Below are 13445 nucleotides of genomic sequence, written 5' to 3'. Positions count from 1 at the left end.
TATAGATTAAGTATTCCCCAGTACATCTCAGAGGTTATTTGAACAACAGTTTCTAACAAAATACAGCAAAGTTCTATTCACAGATTGTTTAAATACTAAATTTGTTTCAAAAAGAGTTAGAGGTTTGGGTTTATAATAAAAGATCTATCACTGTCAGTTTACCCCTTCTTCATTAGCTCTTATGGTCATGGCTTCACTAAACACCAAATCTAGTTTTTGTTTTCTGGTTTTTGTTTTGTTTTGTTTTGTTTTGCCTATTTTCCCCTCTATACCTTTAGTATGACACTAGCTACAAAACAATAACAACAACAAAAAAAAACATTATTAGAATTGTATGTGTTTGTCCTCTTCATTGGGTTATGAACCTCTGGAATTCAGAACAATGTCTTAGTTATTTCTGTGGCCCTCAAATTATATAAAACAGTGTTTTAAACAAATAGAAACTTAATATTTAGTAGAACCAATTTAATTCCTAAAATGGCTATACCATTCAAGAGCTATAATTGCTGATTTTTATTAACAATGTTAATTGCATACATTTTATTCTCCAATTAATAGCAAATATAAGTTTTTTCATGATGTGCTGTTCTGTATAATGACAGTGTCAGCCCAGATTTAAAGCCTGTCATCTACTGATTACTGATTACTTTTATTAATGCAGGTAGTGAATTGTTTAAATGACTTAATACTAGTGCAAAGTCATGTGAAAAGAAGAAACAATACTGCAGATTAAACTAGGTCTAGATCTTCCTTCCTCCAGTTCCCAAAACTGCAACAGTACCACTTGCTTTGCCAAATGAGTACCATATTTGTCTGTCTTCTCTCCAACTGCATCAACTGTGCCATCTGGATGCAGACGGACAAACCCTCCAGTGAGCCTGTTGTAGAATTGTAGAGTATTTCCTTTCATAAACTTCCATCTTTCTGCAGCCCACTAAGTATAAAAACAAAACAAAACCAAAAGCAACAACATGAGACAAAGAAGTTACTAAGAAACACTGCTTACTAAATATTATATACCATTTCTGTTTTAACACATCAAATTGTTATGTGGACACTATTTGTACCAAACAATGTAAGACCAAATGTAAAATCTTACTGTTTCTTTTCTATTAAGTTCTAGCTTCTGACCTGAGAGAATAAATGAAAAAGAAAATCATTAATTTCAGCAGAATCATACTTTCCTCAACCATCATATAAGAGAATTTTCTAATATATGACACTCACTTGCAAAGATGATGCTGTTATCCATTACATGCAGTTCTCTGGCAATCTTACCATCATCTTCCCCTTGATCCAACCATCTGTGGAAAGAGAAGTGTATCAAGAATATTGTGGCTTTATATTTATACTAACTGGCAATTGTGGAGGCAAGTCAGGAATAATGGATAATAGGAACTAGAAAAAATCATAGGTATCTTGTTGGTAAGAGAAGAGCAGAAAATGGAAAAGGAAATTCTTGAAATGACTATGATACAGGTAGGAGGTACAGGGAGGTAGGAGAAGCTGCTATCAGGTTCAGGGTGAAACATGGCCTTTCTGTAATCCACAGGTTAATTATTTAGCCTGCCCAGGTCATAGATCTTATATCCACTAGGCCGGTTATGTTATCCTTCTTTTAGCCATTAACTACAGTTCAAACTATTGTCAGTTATTTCGTAAATGGCTATTATTGGTTCCATGGGAAAGAGACAGGCAAGTAATGAAAGAAAGAGGAAATCTATCACCACTATTGGAAGAATAACCCAATGACAGTGAGTCAGTAATGTTTTCATCATATAAAAACCACATGCAACATTCATTTTGGAACTTTATCTTAAAGTTTTATTTTATTTTATTTTATTATTTATTTTAAAGATTTTTAAAAATGTGATTAAATCTACCTGAATTTACCAAGGGAGATTTAAACTTATATCATCAGAAATGATGATGAACATAATGTATATCTTTCTAAACAGAAGCAGAAGCCCCTAAAGTTAACCTTCAAAAGTTACCCAACAAAGCATCAGTGACTAGGAATAATTGAATAAGCTACCCATGTCTCCAAAATACAGTAACTTGGAACTAATATGAAATGATTATTTTTCAATGTAAAAGCACACCTACAAACCTGTGACAGAAGAAGGTATATTCACGATTTGTTACCGGATCCTTGATTACAACATCATCAAGAAACCAGCCATTTCCTAAACACAAATTAAAGAAATAATAATGTGGTGTGAATATGTATGGTCCAGGTGTTACTTGAAGTTTTAAAAAGAGGTCTTAGCTTCCAAATATACATAAAAGCTTTGGGCATCATAAAGGTTTAATACTTCAAATAAAGAAGAATATGAGAAGTGAACTATAAGAAGCATTTAAAATTTTTTCTTACACATGTACCAAAAGCACGACATGTTTCAAGGTTTCATGTTTTATGATATCTACTTCAATATGATTTTCCAAGAATGTGATAAAAGAACAATTCTGCAATTTCTCTTAATTTCACAAACTGCATTTACATTCCTAGACCTAACATCTTCCAAAAAATATATATCTAATGGGTTAGCAATACTCCTCTTTCCAAAACATACATAAAGTTGATCGAAGGTCAAATTTGAAGCAAGTATATATTTTGATAAGCTAGAAAATGAACACTCAGAAACTCCTGAAGCACACAGATTGAGCTAGTATACATGAAGATTATATATTTTATATTTTGATTTTATATTTTCAAATGAAGTTGGTTAAAATATAGTTTAATTTTATTTACATATAAAATATATTATATTATATATATTATAGATGTATATGTGTATATATAAATATATATATATAAAATGGAATATTTAACCAGACATAGTAGTTTCATCTATACAAAGAGCCAGCACAAAATCTATACTCCTCTAATTAAAAATCCTTAAGTTTATGAGTTAATACTTATTAGCTATAGGATGAAACTCTTTAACAAAGCATACAAGGTTCTTCATTGCTTGGCCTCTGCTTACTTTTTTTTAAGATTTTTATTTATTCGAGATAGAGAGTGAAAGAGAGAGCATGAGAGGAGGGGGGGAGGGGGGAGAGGGAGAAACAAGCTCCCTGTTGAGCAAGGACCCTGGGATCATGACCTGAGGCAAAGGCAAACTCTTAACCAACTGAGCCACCCAGGTGCCCCATTCAGCTTACTTTTTAATTTCATTCCTTACTACATATTCCCATTATGGCACCATGCCAAACTCCTCATAGTTCCCTAGATGAGTGATCTTCCAACTTTACCATGCATCAGAACTGCCAGAGAGATTATAAAAACAGACTGCTGGGCACCACAAAGAGTTTCTGATGTAGACTGGGGATAAGCAGCCTAAGGTAACTAACTGTTCCAGTTTCATCTCTAGAAAGGGATTTCCCAGGATGCAGGATTTTTGGTGCTAATACCAGGACATCCCCAGGCAAACCAGAACAATTGGTAATTTCTATAAAAGAAACCAAGAACGGAATTTTTAATGAGATCCCAGACAATGCTGATGATCCAGGAACCACACTATGAAAACTGCTGCCATAGATAATTAATATTTATAATTTACATATGCTGTTTCTATACATATGCTATTCCCTATGCCTAAAATGTCATTCCCCAAATGCTTTATTTCATTTTTAAGTTTTACCAAAAAAAAATAGAATTTCTTGTCTCCTTTAAGGAAAATTAAAATATTACCAGAATTCTGAAATGGGTTTTTTTTTATTGTGTTATGTTAGTCACCATAAAATATAACATTAGTTTTTGATGCAGTGCTCCAAGATTCATTATTCATGTACAACATCCTGTGCTCCATGCAGTACATGCCCTCCTTAATACCCACCACCAGGGTCACCCATCCTCCACCCCCCTCCCCTCTAAAACCTTCAGTTTGTTTCTCAGAGTCCACAGTCTCTCATGCTTCATCTCCCCCTCCAATTTCTCCCAATTCACTTTTTCTTTCCTTCTCTTAATGTTCTCCATGTTATTCATTATGTTCTCAAGTAAGTGAAACCATATGATAATTGACTTTCTATGCTTGACTTATTTCACTCAGCATAATCTCCTTCAGTCCCATCCATGTTGATGCAAAAGTTGGGTATTCATCCTTTCTGATGGCTGAGTAATAGTCCATTGTATATATGAACCACATCATCTTTATCCATTTGGCTGTCGAAGGGCATATCAGCTCTTTCCACACTTTGGCTATAGTGGTCATTGCTGCTATGAACACTGGGGTACATATGGCCATTCTTTTTGCCACATCTGTATCTTTGGGGTAAATACCCAGTAGGGCAATTGCAGGGTCATAGGGTAGCTCTATTTTTAATATTAAAAATATCTCTATTTTTTTTTTAAGATTTTATTTATTTATTTATTTGACAGAGAGAAATTACAAGTAGATGGAGAGGCAGGCAGAGAGAGACAGAGGGAAGCAGGCTCCCCGCTGAGCAGAGAGCCCGATGCGGGACTCGATCCCAGCACCCTGAAATCATGACCTGAGCTGAAGGCAGCGGCTTAACCCACTGAGCCACCCAGGCGCCCCAAAAATATCTCTATTTTTAATATTTTTAGTTTTGAGGGATCTCCACACTGTTTTTCAAAGTGGCTAACCAACTTGCATTCCGATCAACAGTATGAGAGGGTTCCCCTTTCTCTACATCCTCTCCAACATTTGTTATTTCTTGCCTTGTTAATCTTCGCCATTCTAACTGGTGTAAGGTGGTATCCCAATGTGGTTTTGATTTGAATTTCCCTGATAGCTAATAATGATAATTTTTTTTCTTGTGTCTGTTAGCCATTTATATGCCTTCTCATTGGAGAAATGTCTGTTCATGTCTTCTGCCCATTTTCTGACATGATTATCTGTTTTTTGCGTGTTGAGTTTAAGAAGTTCTTTATAGATCTTGGGTATCAGCCTTTCGTTTGTAGTGTCATTTGAGAATATCTTCTCCCATTCCATGGGTTACTTCTTTGTTTTGTTGACTGTTTTCTTTGCTATACAGAAACTTTTTGTCTTGATGAATTCCCAAAAGTGTGAAATGGGTTTTAACAACTGCTGAGAAGTCTGTAAAGAAAACTCTTGGAGATGATACAGAATGTATTTTATTTATTTATTCCTTTTTAAATTTATTTATCCATTTCAGAAAGAGCACGCACATGAGTGGGAGGGGCAGAGGGAGAGGGAGAGAGACTCTCAAGGTGACTCCTCACTGAGTGCAGAGCCCAGTGCAGGACTTGATACCACAACCATGAGATCAGGACTTGATCTGAGACCAGGAGTCAGATGCTCAACCAATTGAGCCACCCAGTCACCCCAAGGAATTGATTTTTAAAATGCTTTATAAGAGTTAATTAGTAATTAGTTTAAAAGTACCTACATAAAAACATATTATCTATAAGAACAGTCAAGTGGAACCAAGATCAGTCAAAAGACAGTGTAAACATGAAATAGATATCACTGTAATTCACTGAAATTTGGGGGTTGTTTTCTACACACCATAAACTTACCTTGTGGGTTTTCTAAAATTTTACAAAATCTGATAAGAAAAAAGGGTAAGTTTTAAATATTCTTTTTCTTTGTATAATACTAAAGATTTACTTTTTGGCCATTTTCTCCAAGTTCTTTATATAATTAGTGATTTTTTTAATGTATCCCAGATATTTTGGATAAAATATTATGAGACTCTGAGTCCCACTAAATCTTCTTTTTATCAGGCAGGTTCCCTCTGCTGCTGTGCAGCATAAGATGTATGTGTGTGTACACATTCAACTTCTGACACCACCTGGACAGAAATGGGGCACTGACTCAACTGCAGACAACTGGAGAGAAGTACACCTCCTCCTCTGGCCACTGATACATTCCTACAAAAATAAGTAAGGCATTTCCAGTGCTTTACTGCCTCTGAGGAGGGTAATATCCCTGGTGCAACCCTCTGCTTTAAGAGGAGGGGAAGGATGAATGAGCCTGAGTCACATCCTTTGCTGTTGTGTGGTAAGGACAGAAGCTCAACTACATAGTGGGCCCCACAGAAAGCAGTGGGTTGTCTGAAGAGTAGCAACTAGTCCCAATTCCGCCACTGGATAGGAGTAGAACTCAGGTCACTGGGCTTTACTAATGACTAGGGCACACGGAAAGTAAAATGTCAGCTACTCCATATTGTCCTACTTCATTACACCTCATGATGCTAGGTAGGGGTGGATACTCAGCCCCCACCAGAACCCACTGACACCAGGGATGGGAGATAGTGGAGTGCTGACTAGCCCCAGCTTGCACTGCTTTCTCCTATTTGCAAATGATATGACTGTCTATGGATAAAATTCCAAACAGATGACTACTACTACTACTACTACTACCACCACCACCACTAATAATAATAATAATAACAGTAAATCCCAGAACTAAAAGATGAGTTGAATAAGGTCTTAGGTACAAGATAAATCACCAAAAAAATAAGTCACATTCCTATATACTAACAATGAACATGTGGAAATTGAAATTTAGACCACAATACCACTTAAAATCATTCCAGAGACTATTTAGATATAACCTTAACAAAACATGTCCAGAATCTGTATGCTGAAACTTTAAAAATGCTAAGGAAAGAAATCAAAGAATAGTTAAACAAATGAAGAGACATATGCATACTACATCCATGGATTGGAGTCCCAACACAGTAAAGGCATCAATTCTCGCCAAATTAAGCTCTAGGTTTGATGCAGTTCCCATCAAAATCCCAGCAAGTTTTATTGTAGATATGGATAAGATTTTCTAAAATTTATATAGAAAAATACAAGCCTTAAAACAGCTAAAATAATCTTTAAACATATTAAAATAGGAAGAATTAGTACTTGATATTAGGATCTAGTAAATAGCTCTCAAGATAGTGTGTATTGGCAGTATAGACATATAGATCAATGGAACAGAATAGAGAATCCAGAAATAACTCCACATCAATACACCCAACTGCTTTATGATAAAGATATAAAAACAATTCAGTGGAGGCAGGATAGGCTTTTCAACAATTGGTGTTGGAGTAATTAGACATACATAGGTAAAAATAAATTAACTTCAACTATCTCTCACACTTTATACAAAGTCTTAAAATAAATCAGAATTAAATGTGAAATATAAAACTATAAAACTTTTAGAAAAAATAAGAAAGTTTTGTGATCTAAGATTAGGCAGAGTTCTTCAACTTAAACCCAAAACTATAATCCATAAAAAAGAAGAATGAATAAACTGGATCTCATTAAGATGAAAAATTTATTCTGTAAATTTGTTCTTTAGGTATTTACCCAGAGAAAATGAAAACACTAATTCTAAAAGATACATGCACCCCTAAGTTTATTGCAACATTACTTACAATAGCAAAGAATAGAAAAAACCTAAGTACCTATCAGCAGACAAATGGATAAGGAAGATGTGTTATGATACATGTAAATTGATTATACACACACACACACACACACACACACACACACAGGAATACTACACAGCCATAAAAAGGATGATATTGTGCCATTTGAGGCAACATAGATAGACCAGAGGTTATTATGCTGAGAAAAACAAATACAATATGATTCCACTCATAAGTGGAATCAAAAAAGTGAGTAAACAAACAAAAAGCAGAATCAGACCTATATGTACAGAGAGCAAACGGGGGTTGCCAGAGGGAGAGGAGCAGAGAGTTGGGCAAAATGTGTGAACAGAAGAAGGAGGTACAGGATTCCAGTTATGGAATGAATACATCACAGGAATAAAAGGCACATAATAAGGAATACAGTCAATGATACTATAATAGTGATGTAATGGGACAGAAGGTAGTTACACTTCTGGTGAACATAGCATAATGTACGTCAACTATACTAAAAAAAAGTCTAATTAAAAATACATTTTAGGGGAGGAGTCAAGATGGCAGAGAAGTAGCAGGCTGAGACTACTTCGGCTAGCAGGAGATCAGCTAGATAGCTTATCTAAAGATTGCAAACACCTGCAAATCCATCAGCAGATTGAAGAGAAGAATAGCAATTCTAGAAACAGAAAAACAACAACTTTCTCAAAGGTGGTTGTTTTCACTTTCTGAAAGGTAGGACTGGCAGAGAAGTGAATCCAAAGCGACAGGAAGATAGACTCCGGGGGTAGGGGCCGGCTCCCAGCAAGCAGCAGAGCAACGGAGCACAAAATTAGGACTTTTAAAAGTCTGTTCCGCTGAGGGACATCGCTCCAGAGGCTAAACAGGGGTGAAGCCGACACGGGGTCAGCGTGGCCTCAGGTCCCGCAGGGTCACAGAAGGATCGGGGGTGTCTGAGTGTCGCAGAGCTTGCGGGTATTAGAACGGGGAAGCCGGCTACAGAGACAGAGCCGACAGTAAGCTCACAGCTCGGGGTTACCTTGAACCAGCCGCAGGCTAGGTGAGCTTGGAGCTTGGCCGGAGGTCAGGCAGATGGGAGTTACTGGGCGCTGTTTTCTGAGGGCGCACTGAGGAGTGGGGGCCCCGGCTCTCGGCTTCTCCGGGCTGGAGACCAGGAGGCCACCATTTGTATTCCCGTTCTCTGGAACTCTACGGGAAGAGCTCAGGGAACAAAAGATCCTGAAAGCAAACCCGAGCTGATTACTCAGCCCTGCTCCTAGTAAAGGTGGTGCAATTCCACCTGGGGCAAAAACACTTGAGAATCACTACACCAGGCCCCTCACCCAGAAGATCAACAAGAAATCCAGCCAGGACCAAGTTCACATACCAAGAAGTGCAGTTTCAATACAAAGGAGAGCAGCAGAATTCCAGAGGAGGAGAAAGCAAACCACAGAACTCATGGCTTTCTCCCTGTGATTTTTTAGTCTTGCAGTTAATTTAATTTTTTTCTTTTTCATTTTTTTTCTCTTCTTCTGCTAGATTTTATTTAACTTTTACCCTTTTCTTTTTTAACGTTTTTTTAACTAGTTTATCTAATATATATATTTTTTTCTTTTTTATACTTTTCTTCATTCATTTTCTTTTTTAAATTCTTTTCTTTTTTTTTTTTCTTTCTTTCTTTCTTTTTGAACCTCTATTTATCCCCTTTCTCCCCCATCACGATTTGGGATCTCTTCTGATTTGGTTAAAGCATATTTTCCTGGGGTTGTTGCCACCCTTTTAGTATTTTACTTTCTCCTTCATATACTCCTATCTGGACAAAATGACAAGGTGGAAAAATTCAACACAAAAAAAAAAGAACAAGAGGCAGTACCAAAGGCTAGGGACCTAATCAATGCAGACATTGGTAATATGTCAGATCTAGAGTTCAGAATGACAATTCTCAAGGTTCTAGCCGGGCTTGAAAAAGGCATGGAAGATATTAGAGAAACCCTCTCAGGAGATATAAAAGCCCTTTCTGGAGAAATAAAAGAACTAAAATCTATCCAAGTTGAAATCAAAAAAGCTATTAATGAGGTGCAATCAAAAATGGAGGCTCTCACTGCTAGGATAAATGAGGTAGAAGAAAAAATTAGCAATATAGAAGTCCAATTGACAGAGAATAAAGAAGCTTAGCAAAAGAGGGACAAACAGCTACTGGACCACGAGGGGAGAATTCGAGAAATAAGTGACACCATAAAATGAAATAACATTAGAATAATTGGGATTCCAGAAGAAGAAAAAAGAGAGAGGGGAGCAGAAGGTATACTGGATAGAATTATTGGGGAGAATTTCCCCAATACGGCAAAGGGAACGAGCATCAAAATTCAGGAGGTTCAGAGAATGCCCCTCAAAATCAATAATAGGCCCAAACCCCGTCACCTAATAGTAAAATTTACAAGTCTTAGTGACAAAGAGAAAAATCCTGAAAGCAGCCCAGGAAAAGATGTCTGTAACATACAATGGTAAAAATATTAGATTGGCAGCTGACTTATCCACAGAGACCTGGCAGGCCAGAAAGAGCTGGCATGATATTTTCAGAGCACTAAATGAGAAAAAAACATGCAGCCAAGAATACTATATCCAGCTAGGCTATCATTGAAAATTGAGGAGAGATTAAAAGCTTCCAGGACAAACAAAAACTGAAAGAATTTGCAAACACCAAACCAGCTCTACAGGAAATCTTGAAAGGGGTCCTCTAAGCAAAGAGAGAGCCTACAAGTGGTAGATCAGAAAGGAACAGAGACAATATACAGTAACAGTCACCTTACGGGCAATACAATGGCACTAAATTCATATCTTTCAATAGTTACCCTGAATGTTAATGGGCTAAATGCCCCTGTCAAAAGACACAGGGTATCAGAATGGATAAAAAAACAAAACCCATCTATATGTTGTCTCCAAGAAACTCATTTTAAGCCCAAAGACACCTTCAGATTTAAAGTGAGGGGGTGGAAAAGAATTTACCATGCTAATGGACATCAGAAGAAAGCAGGAGTGGCAATCCTGATATCAAATCAATTAGATTTTAAGCCAAAGACTATAATAAGAGATGAGGAAGGACACTATATCATACTCAAAGGGTCTGTCAAACAAGATCTAACAATTTTAAATATCTATGCCCCCAACGTCAGAGCAGCCAACTATATAAATCAATTAATAACAAAATCAAAGAAGCACATCAACAATAATACAATAATAGTAGGGGACTTTAATACTCCCCTCACTGAAATGGACAGATCATCCAAGCAAAGATCAACAAGGAAATAAAGGCCTTAAACAACACACTGGACCAGATGGACATCACAGATATATTCAGAACATTTCATTCCAAAGCAACAGAATACACATTCTTCTCTAATGCACAGGGAACATTCTCCAGAATAGATCACATCCTCGGTCCTAAATCAGGACTCAACCGGTATCAAAAGTTTGGGATCATTCCCTGCATATTTTCAGACCACAATGCTCTGAAGCTAGAACTCAACCACAGGAGGAAGATTGGAAAGAACCCGAATACATGGAGACTAAGCAGCATCCTTCTAAAGAATGAATGGGTCAACCGTGAAATTAAAGAAGAATTGAAAAAAATCATAGAAACAAATGATAATGAAAACACAACGCTTCAAAATCTGTGGGTCACAACAAAGGGAGTCCTGAGAGGAAAATATATAGCGGTACAAGCCTTTCTCAAGAAATAAGAAAGGTCTCAGGTACACAACATAACCCTACACCTAAAGGAGCAGGAGAAAGAACAAGAAAGAAATCCTAAGCCTAGCAAGAGAAGAGAAATCATAAAGATCAGAGCAGAAATCAATGAAATAGAAACCAAAAAAACAATAGAACAAATCAACGAAACTAGGAGCTTGTTCTTTGAAAGAATTAATAAGATTGATAAACCCCTGGCCAGAGTTATCAAAGAGAAAAGAGAAAGGACCCAAATAAATAAAATCATGAATGAAAGAGGAGAGATCACAACTAACCAAAGAAATACAAACTATTATAAGAACATACTATGAGCAACTCTACACCAACAAATTTACAATCTGGAAGAAATGGATGCATTCCTAGAAACATATAAACTACCACAACTAAACCAGGAAGAAATAGAAAGCCTGAACAGACCCATAACCAGTACAGAGATTGAAACAGTCATCAAAAATCTCCAAACAAACAAAAGCCCAGGGCCAGATGGCTTCCCGGGGGAATTCTACCAAACATTTAAAGAAGAACTAATTCCTATTCTCCTGAAACTGTTCCAAAAAATAGAAATGGAAGGAAAACTTCCAAACTCATTTTATGAGGCCAGCATCACCTTGATCCCAAAACCAGACAAGGATTCCATCAAAAAAGAGAGCTATAGACCAATATCCTTGATGAACACAGATGCGAAAATTCTCACCAAACTACTAGTCAATAGAATTCAACAGTACGTTAAAAGGATTATTCACCACAACCAAGTGGGATTTATTCCAGGGCGGCAAGGTTGGTTCAACATCCCAAATCAGTCAATGTGATACAACACAACAATAAAAGAAAGAACAAGAACCATATGATACTCTCAATAGATGCTGAAAAAGTATTTGACAAAGTACAGCATCCCTTCCTGATCAAAACTCTTCAAAGTGTAGGGATAGAGGGCACATACCTCAATATCATCAAAGCCATCTATGAAAAACCCACCGCAAATATCATTCTCAATGGAGAAAAACTGAAAGCTTTTCCGCTAAGGTCAGGAACACGGCAGGGATGTCCATTATCACCACTGCTATTCAACATAGTACTAGAAGTCCTAGCCTCAGCAATCAGACAACAAAAGGAAATTAAAGGCATCGAAATAGGCAAAGAAGAAGTCAAATTATCACCCTTTGCATATGATATGATACTGTATGTGGAAAACCCAAAAGACTCCACTCCAAAACTGCTAGAACTTGTACAGGAATTCAGTAAAGTGTCAGGATATAAAATCAATGCACAGAAATCAGTTGCATTTCTCTATACCAACAACAAGAAAAGAAAGAGAAATTAAGGAGTCAATCCCATTTACAATTGCACCCAAAACCATAAGATACCTAGGAATAAACCTAACCAAAGAGACACAGATTCTATACTCAGAAAACTATAAAGTACTCATGAAAGAAATTGAGGAAGACACAAAGAAATGGAAGATGTTCCATGCTCCTGGATTGGAAGAATAAATATTGTGAAAATGTCTATGCTACCTAAAGCAATCTACACATTTAATGCAATTCCTATCAAAGTACCATCCATCTTTTTCAAAGAAATGGAACAAATAATTCTAAAATTTATATGGAACCAGAAAATACCTTGAATAGCCAAAGGGATATTGAAAAAGAAAGCCAAAGTTGGTGGCATCACAATTCCGGACTTCAAGCTCTATTACAAAGCTGTCATCATCAAGACAGCATGGTAATGGCACAAAAACAGACACATAGATCAATGGAACAGAATAGAGCCCAGAAATAGACCCTCAACTCTATGGCCAACTAATCTTCGACAAAGCAGGAAAGAATGTCCAATGGAAAAAAGACAGCCTCTTCAATAAATGGTGTTGGGAAAATTGGACAGCCACATGCAGAAAAATGAAATTTTCATTTCCTTACACCACACACAAAAATAGACTCAAAATGGATGAAGGACCTCAATGTGAGAAAGGAATCCATCAAAATCCTTGAGGATAACACAGGCAGCAACCTCTTTGACCTCAGCTGCAGCAACATCTTCCTAGGAAGGCAAGGGAAGCAAGGGCACAAATGAACTATTGGGATTTCATCAAGATCAAAAGCTTTTGCACAGCAAAGGAAACAGTTAACAAAATCAAAAGACAACTGACAGAATGGGAGAAGATATTTGCAAACAACATATCAGATAAAGGACTAGTGTCCAAAATCTATAAAGAACTTAGCAAACTCAACACCCAAAGAACAAATAATCCAATCAAGAAATGGGCAGAAGACATGAACAGACATTTCTGCAAAGAAGACATCCAGATGGCCAACAGACACATGAAAAAGTGCTCCACATCACTCGGCATC

The 13445-nt window shown here is 36.8% G+C and overlaps 1 protein-coding gene across 1 annotated transcript in view; it reads right to left on the bottom strand.

The window, feature by feature from the left end:
- Positions 1-13445, bottom strand: part of RP1 (RP1 axonemal microtubule associated) — a 357923-nt gene that overhangs the window by 186384 nt on the left and 158094 nt on the right. The window contains exons 9-12 of the mRNA XM_032316308.1: positions 2111-2186; positions 1228-1304; positions 1100-1131; positions 805-934 (exon numbers count right to left, since the gene is read on the bottom strand). Coding sequence (XP_032172199.1) covers positions 805-934; positions 1100-1131; positions 1228-1304; positions 2111-2186 — 315 coding nt within the window. The remainder of the gene's footprint in view (positions 1-804; positions 935-1099; positions 1132-1227; positions 1305-2110; positions 2187-13445) is intronic.

Source organism: Mustela erminea, chromosome 16 (assembly GCF_009829155.1).
Source record: "Mustela erminea isolate mMusErm1 chromosome 16, mMusErm1.Pri, whole genome shotgun sequence".
Classification (NCBI taxonomy): Eukaryota; Metazoa; Chordata; class Mammalia; order Carnivora; family Mustelidae; genus Mustela; species Mustela erminea.
The sequence above is the reverse complement of the archived record's forward strand: the minus strand, read 5'-3'. Positions and strand labels throughout refer to the sequence as shown.